The sequence below is a fragment of the Microchirus variegatus genome (assembly GCF_963457635.1).
Source record: "Microchirus variegatus genome assembly, chromosome: 3".
Taxonomy (NCBI): Eukaryota; Metazoa; Chordata; class Actinopteri; order Pleuronectiformes; family Soleidae; genus Microchirus; species Microchirus variegatus.
In genome coordinates this window covers 163,897-177,764 of record NC_139804.1, presented here as the reverse complement: position 1 = coordinate 177,764, position 13,868 = coordinate 163,897, and the positions used below count along the sequence as shown (strand labels likewise).

Genomic DNA, 13,868 nt, shown 5'->3' with positions numbered 1-13,868 from the left:
CCTCTGCATAGCAATGGAAATTTATGTTATGTTTCCTGATAATGTTGCCAAGTGGCAGCATGTACAAAAAGAATTGGGCCAAGCATGGAACTCCGTAGTTAACCTTAGTGAATATGGAGGATTCCTTGTTTACACTAACAAACTGAAATCTGTCCGATAAATAGGACTTGAACCAGACAAGTGCAGATCCTTTAATCCCAACATCTTGTTCTAGTCTATGTAGCAGGATCTCATGATCAATCGTATCAAATGCTGCACTGAGATCCAGCAGGACCGGTATAGAAGCCAGTCCTTTTTCAGAGGCCATAAGAATATCATCTTTTACTCTAAGTAGTGCAGTCTCTGTGCTATGGTGGGTTCTAAACCCAGACTGGAACTTTTCAAATAAATTACTGCTATGTAATATGGGGTTGCTCTTAGTGTTCTCCATTAGCTCTGAATAATAAATTCTAAATGAAGAGGTAAAAAAAATAAGAGATTCTTGTGTCTCAGAGCATTTTTATATACTGTATATCAATGCTGTAAGTTGCATGAGATTTTGAGGTTTTTAATTGAATAAAGTGAGTGCTGCCAGAGATATAGCGGATAACCCATTGTGTCTGGTCTACAAATGTAAAAGTCTTTCAGTGAGAATGGTGTGGGAGTTTGTGTCAAAGGCAGCACTCATATCAAGGAGGATGAGGATGATAAGCAGTCCAGAGTCAGCAGCCATGATCCATGAGTGACACACAATTTCCTTTCTCATTCTCATGCTATAACTATTATTATTAATACTTATTATAGCTTCACTCTAAATTGACCATAGTTGTGAATATGAAACTGTCCAGGGTGTGACTCCGCCGATCGTCCTATGTCAGCTGAGATTGGCACAGCACCACGCGACCCTCCTGTGGAGGATAAAGTGGGAGAAAATGGATGGATTATTATAACTGTTGCATACAGTATATTCAGTGTTGTGCAATGTGATTGCACATTTTCTACATTCTACTTTACTTTATTTCTACTTTATGGTAGACATGAAAGTAACCAGTCATTATTGTGGTGTGGTCCTCGCAAATGTGTTTGAATGAATAGTTTGTTCTGCAGATTAGAGGAAAACAGCAACAGGTGAGAGAACTAATGTGGTTTATAAGTATGTACTAATTATGGAACCAATATATTCCTGTCCTGACCTCATAGGTCAGGACAGGACAGGAAGGAGGACTCCGTCATCTTCAAGTCTCTGACCACAACAGTCTTCACTACAGGCTGTGACAAACCCAGTGATCCAGATGATCCTGGCATTTAAAGACTTTTCTTCTTGTCATTGTGTATTGTATGTTTTGGGTAACATCTACTGCACGTCTGTCCGTCCAGGGAGTGGATCCCTCACCTGTGGTTCTCCCTAAGGTTTCTACCCTTTTTCCTTGTTACAAGGGTTTTTTCCCGGGTAGTTTTTCCTTACCCTGGTCGAAGGTCTAAGGACAGAGGATGTTTCCAACCCTGTGAAGTCCCGTGAGACAAACTATGTTTTGTAAACTGTGGGCTATATGAATAAAGATTGATTGATTGATATTGAATGGGTATTGAATTGAGTATTATTTTCCATATTCGTCCCATTTACAGTAGATACATGAAATGACAAATGTCACCATTAACATATTGAGAAAGTAAATATGTTTGTCTATGAAAAAAATGACTAACTCTATGTTGTCTACTTGAGCTTAAACTTCCTCCATATCCCGATAGCAAAAGACCAACAGGAAATGATTGATGAAAATTACTTTATTAACGGATTGATACAAAAAACCTGTCTGTCCAAGTTCATGAGGACATACATTCACACATTACTATATACATATTATGTCTTAACATCACAGTTCTTCCTTAATCACATAATATTATCATCATCATGAACACACAATTATGCACCTGGATTATTGGGTAATTAAAAGATAATTGTATGATATCATCCTGTGCTGTTTTTAAATGTCAGTGCCTCGACCCATGATGGCCTTCTTTGTGTTTCTCTCTGGTCTCAACAGGATTATATAACATTTAGGTCCAAACAGTGCCATCAAGAGGCCAAAACTGGAGGCCAGGATGGCAAAAACCTCCACTGCATCTGCATATTTGCCTGGTGAGCTGATGTAAGCAGGGACAAAGGCCACCCACACTGCACAGAAGATCAACATGCTGAAAGTGATGAGTTTGGCCTCATTGAAACTGTCTGGAAGATTCCTTGCTAGAAAAGCTAACAAACAACTGAGGACAGCCAGTAAACCAATATAACCAAGTAAAAGTGCAAAACCAACTGTGGACCCAACTGCACACTCATAAACTATCTTGTCACTGTGATACTGGGTGTTTTTATGAGGCACTGGTGAAGCAGAGACAAGCCAGACAGTGCAGATTGCTGCTTGAACAGAAGTCAGAACCAGAACTGTCCCTCTCTGCTGCACAGCACCAAACCACTTCAGACTGGACTCACCTCCTGGTTTGGAGGCCCTGAACACAGCCAGAACCACCATGGTTTTCACCAGGATACATGAGACACAAAGCACAAAGCTGATGCCAAATGCTGCATGTCTTAGTTGACAAGTCCATAATCTGGGTCGTCCAATGAAGAGCAACGAGCAGAGGAAACAGAACTTTAGTGACACCAAGAGAAGAAAACTGAGTTCTGAATTGTTGGCACGAACTATAGGTGTGCTGTGATGATGGATGAAGATGCCCAGAACAACAGCACAGATACATGTGCCCAACAGTGAGATGGTTGTCAAGCAGATACCCAGAGGCTCATGGTAGGAGAGGAACTCTGTTTTCTTAAGAACACAGTGGTCACGCTGGGGGCTGGACCAGAAATCTTCTGGACAACTGGTGCACTCCATGGAGTCTGAGAAAAGAGGGTGATGAGATACATGTTTATACAACATCTGTGAACTGTGCTGTTTAAAAGTTTACACTCACCAGTTGTATTGCTGATCTTTCCCTCAGAACAAGGGACACAGTCAAAACAACACTCAGGTTCCCCCTTCTTTCTGGCCATGCGGGAACCTGGAGGACAACTGTCACTGCACACTGACCGAGGAGGCTGTGTGGACAAACATGAATATCCCTTATTCTATTCTATGTATGTCTCTACATACTGTTCCATGTTCTGTGTCCAAAGAGTGTTGCTATGGATTTTCATTTGAGCATCCGTGACAAAGGTTCCATTCACAAAAAATGTGGGTCTTTGTGATTTTGTGTTCAAACTGATGTGGAGGTGATCCACCTGAAAAACGCAGTGGTTTCTCACCAGGAGATCAGCTCCATTTGTATGTTCTTATATATGTATATATGTATATATATAACGTCAAGCAAGAGTCCATGTAAATGTGTTCTTTGATGTTCCTTCTTCAACCAAAACAAGAAGGTCCCACCAACTAGACAGGAAAGTGTTGTGTTACATGTAGCTTAAGCTTTGGTCCACAGCTATAAAATGTAGCAGTGTACATGTTTGTCCATGAAGGACTTGTAAGTACCATCATGCACTTGGGTGGATGACATCACTCACATTAGATGGACCATAGCAAACCTCTGTGGACTCCAAGGTAAAGTTTGACTCTAGGACATTGAGTGGGGTAAATAAATGGTTGTACATAAAATAAAGAAGTTACCTGTTTGGATTCAAAGTTCCAGAAGATTTTGTCTTCATCCAGTGTGAGTTCTTCACCTTTGAAGGCTGACCTCTTAACATCACCCACTGTCTGAACTTTAGTTCTTCCATCAGGGAGCCACACCCAGTTCATGATGTCATAAACAGGTAAGGCATCACCATTTTCATCAAATGACACTTGATCACCAAATGTTGTGGTGAAGTTGACTTTTTCCAAGTAATACATAATCTATGAAAATCCAGATTAGTTAGAAAGGGAACAAAGCATTTAGTGTACAGTACTTTCTTTACACTAAATTTGACTCTATGGTAAATGGTTTGGGTTTGTATTTATATAGAGCTTTTCCAGTCTTGATGACCACTCAAAGCTGCTTTACAACACAGTTTCCATTCTGCCATTCAATCACAGTTTCATACATTTTTCTATCACTCATCTTTCATACACACTCACAGCCATCAGGAGCAATGTGGGGTTAAGTGTCTTGCCCAAGGACACATCGCTTGTAGACTAGCGGATCCAGGAATCGAACCCACAAACTTCGAGTTGAAAGACAAACAACCATCCACTCAAAGTGATGAAGTGACATTTAGAGTAGAGTGTAAAGTGATATCTCACCTGCCATGGCTCCAGTCTTTGTAAATGAGCACAGGTGTTGTTGCTGAAAGGTCCTCTCCCTGGCTCACACTGCAGCATGTCATCAAGAGCATACGCCAGAGCGTACACAGCCTTATACACATTATACTCTGGTCTGAGGTCTGAAACATCCACCAATTCATTCTCCACATTCTCTAGAACTTCCTGTCCAGTGCATAATTCTCCTCCAGCTTCCACCCAACCTGCTGGAGGTGGTGCAAACCTACACTGAAATGTGTGTTCCCAGAACTGATTCACCTGAAATGTAGTTCATTTTTAAGTCAATGCCAGAATATTATTCTTACAAATATCAAATCAGAGCAGAAACTCTCACCAGGCTGTTTCCATCTGTGTTGTTGTGATGTAGATCAGGACGTATTTGTAACAGGAAGTCTCTGAGTCCTGGTATTTCTCCTCGACGGATGGAGATTCCCAGTGTTCCACTCAGGTATGACATGAGGTGAGGAGTCTGAAGTGAAGTTCCTGATGACCAGGCTTCACTGGCAATCCACTGCAGGCCTGTCACATTCTGCCTCACCACCTGTGTATTGTGTTATCATTAGTATATGAATTCATACAAGTAAAGTAAAATAGTTTCCACAGTTGATGTCATACACAAACCTTTACACCAGGGGTGTCAAACTCAAATACAGAGTGGGCCAAAATTTAAAACTGAACAAAGCCGCGGGCCAAGGTTGAACAAATTAACCTTTTAATAGGGACCCAAACAAGTTTTGCATTGAATATTGAACAAGCAAGGCTTATATAACTTTATAGTGACATGCAAATCGAGTTTCAAATAATAATAATAATAATTAAAAAATATCAATGGCATATCAAATAAAATTTAAATAAAAATTGAATGCACCCTAAATACAGGATAAGCGGTAGAGAATGGATGGATAAAAATGTAATGCCTCTTTTCTATTTGCAGCCTTCTGAGGTAAATATCAAAATAAACTTTTTCCACAAGCTAATAATACATTTGAAAATAAAATAACAATAATGAATGAATCAAACATTCAAGCCTTGAAGTAGCAAGAGAAAGTGCATGAATAAAATGTTCATTATTGCTCAGTTTGCTACACTGATTTGCTTTAACACTGAATATGGAACAAGCAACGCTTATATAACTTAAAAGTGCAAAATCAACTTTCAAAAAACAAACGAAAAAACATCAATGGCATATTAAATAAAATTTAAATAAAAAATGTAATGCCTCTTTTCTATTTGCAGCCTTCTGAGGTAAATATCAACATTAACTTTTTCCACAAGCTAATAAATTTGAAAATAAAATAACAATGAATAAATCAACCATTCAGGCCTTTTTCCTGCTCAGTTTGTGACACACTGATCTAATCTGATGTGACCAAGCCAGATACCTGGCATCTTTTCTTGGATGCTAGTTCATTAATGTCGGGGTTCAGGCTTTGAGCTGAGGCAACCTTCATTATTGAACGAAGGTGTTCATCAGTCAGACGTATCCTGTGAGACGTTTTCGTCATCTTCATTGAGGAGAAAAGTTGCTCACATAGATAAGTGTACAATAATACCGGCGGGCCAGCTCTAATGTTAATTTGATATTGCCTCAAGGGCCAAATGAAATTACACGGCGGGCCAAATTTGGCCCGCGGGCCAGAGTTTGACACCCATGCTTTACACACTATTACATGCAAATTAAAGTTTTCCTGGTCAAAAAAAAACTTACTGTCAAACCTTAGAAGCAGCTTTAACTATTTAAAAGTGAAATATTAGTGATTAAATCAGTTTGCAAAAAGCTAAATGTTTTTTGCAACACATCTCTTTCAGGACTGACCTCTTTCATGAGGTTAATGACTTGACTCTCATATGTAAACACAATCACCACTCGAGCTGTAGATTTCCTCATCACATCCACTATTCTCCTTAGTTCAACAGGGTCATCACCCCAGGGCAAAATCTCTGTGTAAGCCAGACAACCTCCACCAGCTGGACCCAGATCAGAGTGAAAGGATCGGGCAGCGTGGACTCCATAATCATCATCATTAATGAGCAGACCTGCCCAAGTCCAACCAAAGTGTTTTAGAATCTGAATCATAGCATTCACCTATGTGGACACAGAGCAGAGGGATTAGTGCACAGGCTGGAATCATCTTTACTAGAAATCCTGATCAACAGCTTCATCAAAGACTCATAATCACTGTCTTTAAGTGTTGTATATCTGACACCACACAACTCTGTCACTGAGACATATAACATGACTGGTGACACACTCTTTTCTTTTTGTAGATAGATTTTCACCTGAAAAGCATCACTCGGGATCGTCCTAAAGAAAGATGGAAACTGTTGTCGGTCACTCAGACAGGAACATGTGGCATAATAACTCACCTGTAAATAGAGCAAACCACTTCTATGTTTTTTCAAATATTTTCAAATATTCAAGGTTGATTACTCAACTGTCATATATTTATTAAATGTACTTCCAAATAATACATTTCTATTTACATTAAATTCAAAATGTAAGCATAATGTTTGAAGTAAAAAACTTAAAAACTTACCAGAGGCACTCTGTACAAACCTACTACTGTAGAAATGGCTATAGAATTTGAAGAGGTAGTATCTCCCACAATCCCTAGGACTGGAGGAGTTCCTACACAGTTCTCCTCTAATGTAACTTGCTCTTCTTGACCACTGACTAAGGTCAGTGCTGCACGAAATGCAATTCCTAGTTGAAGGCAGTTATCATACAGACTGTATCCCAGAGTCACATTAGGCAGCAGGTTTGACTTTCTGTTGATCTCATCAATAGCAAAGGCCATGGTCTGAGCCTGTCTGAATCCTATAATATTAATACTAACATAAACATATTGTTTTTACTTTTCATAAATACTTAATATAATAACTTTGCAAAGTTACACGTGTTTCACAAGGATAGATACTGTCAGACTCACCTGTAGCAGGTAGGCAGCTGTGGCTCTGAGGTAAAAGTCAGGTCAGGATCAGCAGAAAAAAAGTTAATTGCAAAAATTCCACCAAGAATCACATCCTCAGGTTTGTTCATCCCATTTGGATCAAACTGTCCCTGTAACTGACAAGAGGAGGAAGAAAGGGAGGAGGACACAGCAGAGAATAAGCAGCAGTACAACATTAGCAAGAGCAACTTGTTATCTAAAAATACCCTCATGACTTTGCTCTGGTTCATCTCGTTACTGAGTTCAGTCCTGTTATTACATCATCTTTTATTGACTTATGATAATGTTTATTCTTGGACATCACCTATCAGGGCAGAATAACAAGCTGTCGGGGCAGGTCCTCACCAACGTCATGTGTTATTTACATTTTTTCTATCTTTCACTTTTACATCACTGTGTGTGTGTTTGTCCAGTATTTTAGTCACATTGATATGCTTTGTAAATGAATGAATGAATGAATAAAAACTTTTATCGGTTATTAAACTGCGGCTATTTGAACAACAAGGCCAGACAATGTATCATCAAAACACCCCCGAAGTTACCCTACTGATGATGTGTCCCAAATTTACGTCCTTCCCATGGCTGAGATACAGCTCTATGCCACTCAACATCAAGGCAAACCTCATGTCACTACCATCTATTGGCACAACGGACAGTTTACCATCACATCCTTTTTCATGAATCTAGGAACCTCTGCCCTAGAGGAATTGGGACATTGGTTTGAGGGCACCAATGAACCTTTCTTGGTTTGGACTGCCCACAAAAACCTTGAAAACATCTGCACCACCAAGAGATTGAACTCTCACCAGGTCCACTGGTCCCTATTGTTCACCTGGTTATGCTTCACCTTTTCCTACCATCTGGAGTCCCACAATGCCAAGACTGATGAGCTGTCCTGGAGGATTCTGCTGAGGAGCCAGCTGCTATCCCTGTGTAATTGCCACCCTGACCTTGATAGGGTAACTTGAAATATCTGACTAAATATAACAAGTAAGAGACTGTGTATTGTGTTTAGTGTTAGCATTTTAGCCAAAGCAGTTGTTGGCTGTGGAGGTGGCTGTGATTTCGGGCCCTGTTTTAGAGAAAGAGACATGGCAGAGTTGGTTCAACAGGAGCAGAACAAGGTGAGTTATGATAATGTTGCCCTTGCTGCTCAAAGAAGTAATGATGTAAAATTACCTTAATTTCCAACACTGTAATAATCAGTGGTTAGAAATACATCCAGCCATCATCTACCACTTTATCCGCCCAGCTGACATAGGGCGATAGGCGGGGTACACCCTGCACAGTTCACCAGTCCATCACAGGGCCACATACAGAGACAAACAACCACTCACACCAACGGTCAATTTAGAGTGATCAATTCACCTAATCCCCATATCTGGATGTCTTTGGACTGTGGGAGGAAGCCGGAGAACCGGAGAAAACCTATGCACACACGGGGAGAAGAAGCTAACTCCATGCAGAAAGGCCCTTGTTCTAACTGGGGCTCGAACCCAGGAACCTGGATCTTCTTGCTGCAAAGGAGAGAGCGATAACCACTACACCAACCGTGGGCCCGGTTAGAAAAACATAAAGTACATTATTTTAAGTATTTCTTCGAAATTTTTATTGTCTGTATTGTGAAGTAATTTCAACACAATTCTAAAATACAGAGCACCTAAGAGCCGACAGGGATGTTAACCATTTTACTTTGTGGTGTCACGACCCATGATGGCCTTCTTTGTGTTTCTCTCTGGTCTCACAAGGATTATATAACATTTAGGTCCAAACAGCGCCATCAAGAGGCCAAAACTGGAGGCCAGGATGGCAAAAACCTCCACTGCATCTGCATATTTGCCTGGTGAGCTGATGTAAGCAGGGACAAAGGCCACCCACACTGCACAGAAGATCAACATGCTGAAAGTGATGAGTTTGGCCTCATTGAAACTGTCTGGAAGATTCCTTGCTAGAAAAGCTAACAAACAACTGAGGACAGCCAGTAAACCAATATAACCAAGTAAAAGTGCAAAACCAACTGTGGACCCAACTGCACACTCATAAACTATCTTGTCACTGTGATACTGGGTGTTTTTATGAGGCACTGGTGAAGCAGAGACAAGCCAGACAGTGCAGATTGCTGCTTGAACACAAGTCAGAACCAGAACTGTCCCTCTCTGCTGCACAGCACCAAACCACTTCAGACTGGACTCACCTCCTGGTTTGGAGGCCCTGAACACAGCCAGAACCACCATGGTTTTCACCAGGATACATGAGACACAAAGCACAAAGCTGATGCCAAATGCTGCATGTCTTAGTTGACAAGTCCATAATCTGGGTCGTCCAATGAAGAGCAACGAGCAGAGGAAACAGAACTTTAGTGACACCAAGAGAAGAAAACTGAGTTCTGAATTGTTGGCACGAACTATAGGTGTGCTGTGATGATGGATGAAGATGCCCAGAACAACAGCACAGATACATGTGCCCAACAGTGAGATGGTTGTCAAGCAGATACCCAGAGGCTCATGGTAGGAGAGGAACTCTGTTTTCTTAAGAACACAGTGGTCACGCTGGGGGCTGGACCAGAAATCTTCTGGACAACTGGTGCACTCCATGGAGTCTGAGAAAAGAGGGTGATGAGATACATGTTAATACAACATCTCTGAACTGTGCTGTTTAAAAGTTTACACTCACCAGTTGTATTGCTGATCTTTCCCTCAGAACAAGGGACACAGTCAAAACAACACTCAGGTTCCCCCTTCTTTCTGGCCATGCGGGAACCTGGAGGACAACTGTCACTGCACACTGACCGAGGAGGCTGTGTGGACAAACATCACTGTCTGTTAGACTCATCTATAATGATTAAGGGAAAGAGATGGTCGTCTGAAAAAGTAAGAAGTTACCTGTTTGGATTCAAAGTTCCAGAAGATTTTGTCTTCATCCAGTGTGAGTTCTTCACCTTTGAAGGCTGACCTCTTAACATCACCCACTCTCTGAACTTTAGTTCTTCCATCAGGGAGCCACACCCAGTTTATGATGTCATAAACAGGTAAGGCATCACCATTTTCATCAAATGACACTTGATCACCAAATGTTGTGGTGAAGTTGACTTTTTCCAAGTAATGAATCATCTATGAAAATCCAGATTAGTTAGAAAGGGAAGAAAGCATTTAAAGTTCAGTACTTTCTTTACACTAAATTTGACTCTATGAAGAATACTCAAAGTAGGATTCATCAATCCATATTCTACTGCTTTATCCTCCACATGAAGGTCACTAGGGGCTCTGGTGCCAGTCGCAGATGACATAGAACTAAAGGCGGGTCACACCCTGGACAGATCACCAGTCCATCACAGGGCCACAACCATCCACTCAAAGTGATGAAGTGACATTTAGAGTAGAGTGTAAAGTGATATCTCACCTGCCATGGCTCCAGTCTTTGTAAATGAGCACAGGTGTTGTTGCTGAAAGGTCCTCTCCCTGGCTCACACTGCAGCATGTCATCAAGAGCATACGCCAGAGCGTACACAGCCTTATACACATTATATTCTGACCTGAGGTCTGAAACATCCACCAATTCATTCTCCACATTCTCTAGAACTTCCTGTCCAGTGCATAATTCTCCTCCAGCTTCCACCCAACCTGCTGGAGGTGGTGCAAACCTACACTGAAATGTGTGTTCCCAGAACTGATTCACCTGAAATGTAGTTCATTTTTAAGTCAATGCCAGAATATTATTCTTACAAATATCAAATCAGAGCAGAAACTCTCACCAGGCTGTTTCCATCTGTGTTGTTGTGATGTAGATCAGGACGTATTTGTAACAGGAAGTCTCTGAGTCCTGGTATTTCTCCTCGACGGATGGAGATTCCCAGTGTTCCACTCAGGTATGACATGAGGTGAGGAGTCTGAAGTGAAGTTCCTGATGACCAGGCTTCACTGGCAATCCACTGCAGGCCTGTCACATTCTGCCTCACCACCTGTGTATTGTGTTATCATTAGTATATGAATTAATACAAGTACAATAGTTTCCACAGTTGATGTCATACACAAACCTTTACACACTATTACATGCAAATTAAAGTTTTCCTGGTCAAAAAAAAAAAACTTACTGTCAAACCTTAGAAGCAGCTTTAACTATTTAAAAGTGAAATATTAGTGATTAAATCAGTTTGCAAAAAGCTAAATGTTTTTTGCAACACATCTCTTTCAGGACTGACCTCTTTCATGAGGTTAATGACTTGACTCTCATATGCAAACACAATCACCACTCGAGCTGTAGATTTCCTCATCACATCCACTATTCTCCTTAGTTCAACAGGGTCATCACCCCAGGGCAAAATCTCTGTGTAAGCCAGACAACCTCCACCAGCTGGACCCAGATCAGAGTGAAAGGATCGGGCAGCGTGGACTCCATAATCATTATCAGTGATGAGCAGACCTGCCCAAGTCCAACCAAAGTGTTTTAGAATCTGAATCATAGCATTCACCTATGTGGACACAGAGCAGAGGGATTAGTGCACAGGCTGGAATCATCTTTACTAGAAATCCTGATCAACAGCTTCATCAAAGACTCATAATCACTGTTTTTAAGTGTTGTATATCTGACACCACACAACTCTGTCACTGAGACATATAACATGACTGGTGACACACTCTTTTCTTTTTGTAGATAGATTTTCACCTGAAAAGCATCACTCGGGATCGTCCTAAAGAAAGATGGAAACTGTTGTCGGTCACTCAGACAGGAACATGTGGCATAATAACTCACCTGTAAATAGAGCAAACCACTTCTTGTGAGAAAAAATAATGCTATATCAAATATTTTCAAATATTATATAAAAAATATCAGATATTGATTAAATGTTCTTCTGAATAATACATTTCTATTTACATTAAATTCAAAATGTAATCATAATGTTTGAAGTAAAAAACTTAAAAACTTACCAGAGGCACTCTGTACAAACCTACTACTGTAGAAATGGCTATAGAATTTGAAGAGGAACCATCTCCCACAATCCCTAGGACTGGAGGAGTTCCTACACAGTTCTCCTCTAATGTAACTTGCTCTTCTTGACCACTGACTAAGGTCAGTGCTGCACGAAATCCAATTCCTAGTTGAAGGCAGGTATCATACAGACTGTATCCCAGAGTCACATTAGGCAGCAGGTTTGACTTTCTGTTGATCTCATCAATAGCAAAGGCCATGGTCTGAGACCCTCTCATTGCTAAAATATTAAAACTAACAAACATATTGTTTTTACTTTTCATAAATACTTATTTTGACTTTGCAAAGTTATACGTGTTTCACAAGGATAGATACTGTCAGACTCACCTGTAGCAGGTAGGCAGCTGTGGCTCTGAGGTAAAAGTCAGGTCAGGATCAGCAGAAAAAAAGTTAATTCCAAAAATTCCACCTAGAATCACATCTCCAGGTTTGTTCAATCCATTTGGATCAAACTGTCCCTGTAACTGACAAGAGGAGGAAGAAAGAGAGGAGGACACAGCAGAGAATAAGCAGCAGTACAACATTAGCAAGAGCAACTTGTTATCTAAAAATACCCTCATGACTTTGCTCTGGTTCATCTCTTTACTGAGTTCAGTCCTGTTACTACATCATCTTTTATTGACTTATGATAATGTTTATTCTTGGACATCACCTATCAGGGCAGAATAACAAGCTGTCGGGGCAGGTCCTCACCAACGTCATGTGTTATTTACATTTGTTCTATCTTTTACTTTTACATCAGTGTGTGTGTTTGTCCAGTATTTTAGTCACATGTATATGCTTTGTAAATGAATGATTGAATACAAACGGTTATCTGTTATTAAACTGTGGCTGTTTGAACAACAAGGCCAGACCATTTATCATTCTATAAATATAAAAAACTGACTTTAAGAAGGTGAAGAAAAGAGAATCATTCTGGTGGTTGCTAACTAACTGTGTGTGAGGTGGAGAACACTCATAAACACTGGTTGCTTTTATCGGTTCGTCTGATCAATGTTTCAAAGCTCCCAGTCCAGCACACCACAAACAGCTTTACTGCTAAGATACTACACTCTTAGAAATAAAAGTGCTAAGTAGAACCATATAAGGTTCTTAGGCTTGTCTTTATAGGAGAACCCTTTTTGGTTCCAGGTAGAACCTTTTTGAAAAGGTTCCACCTGGAACCCTTTTAGAGGGTTCCACCAAGAACCCCTTCACACCCCTTATTCAGGAAAGGGGTTTTAAATGGTTCTCTGGATCAAAATGGTTCATACTGAAACCGTTAGTGTTACCAAGAACCCTTGAAAAAGCCTTCCTTCAGGAAAGGATTTTAAGAAGCAAACAGGTAGAACCTTAGCCCTTGTAGAAGGACCCATTTTGGAACCTTTATTTCTTAGAGTGTATGGAGTGTTTTTAGCCTTGGAGCTAATGTGGAAGTTAGCACCACCAACTTATGGAGACTGTTACGGAAATTTTGTATTGATATTGTATAAATGTAAAAGTATGACCTGTAGTGACCTAAGATCAAGGGACCATTTGCTATTTTGTTTTACAACAGTTGGAGACACAGGGGTTTGAGTCATAACACCCTATCTTCCTCTTTCCCTATGTGGGGTCTTCCTGATTCCCTCTCTTCCCGATTCCCTCTCTTCCCGTGGGAGGGAGGAAACCTTTTGTT

The 13,868-nt window shown here is 40.6% G+C and overlaps 2 protein-coding genes across 2 annotated transcripts; both read right to left on the bottom strand.

The window, feature by feature from the left end:
- Positions 1-1,964: 1,964 nt before the first annotated feature.
- LOC310924581 (extracellular calcium-sensing receptor-like) lies at positions 1,965-3,866 on the bottom strand (the record flags this gene model as incomplete). The annotated part of the gene is made up of 3 exons (XM_083886364.1): positions 1,965-2,875; positions 2,950-3,073; positions 3,642-3,866. 3 exons carry the CDS (start codon positions 3,864-3,866, stop codon positions 1,965-1,967), a joined length of 1,260 nt encoding a protein of 419 aa, XP_083742490.1.
- Positions 3,867-8,913: 5,047 nt separating this feature from the next.
- On the bottom strand, positions 8,914-12,658 carry LOC310925324 (extracellular calcium-sensing receptor-like; the record flags this gene model as incomplete). The annotated part of the gene is made up of 9 exons (XM_083887248.1): positions 12,539-12,658; positions 12,151-12,445; positions 11,888-11,974; positions 11,424-11,693; positions 10,977-11,183; positions 10,625-10,900; positions 10,108-10,335; positions 9,899-10,022; positions 8,914-9,824 (listed from the first exon to the last, which is right to left on the bottom strand). Exons 2-9 carry the CDS (start codon positions 12,427-12,429, stop codon positions 8,914-8,916), a joined length of 2,382 nt encoding a protein of 793 aa, XP_083743374.1. The 5' UTR covers positions 12,430-12,445; positions 12,539-12,658.
- Between the last annotated feature and the right edge of the window lie 1,210 nt (positions 12,659-13,868).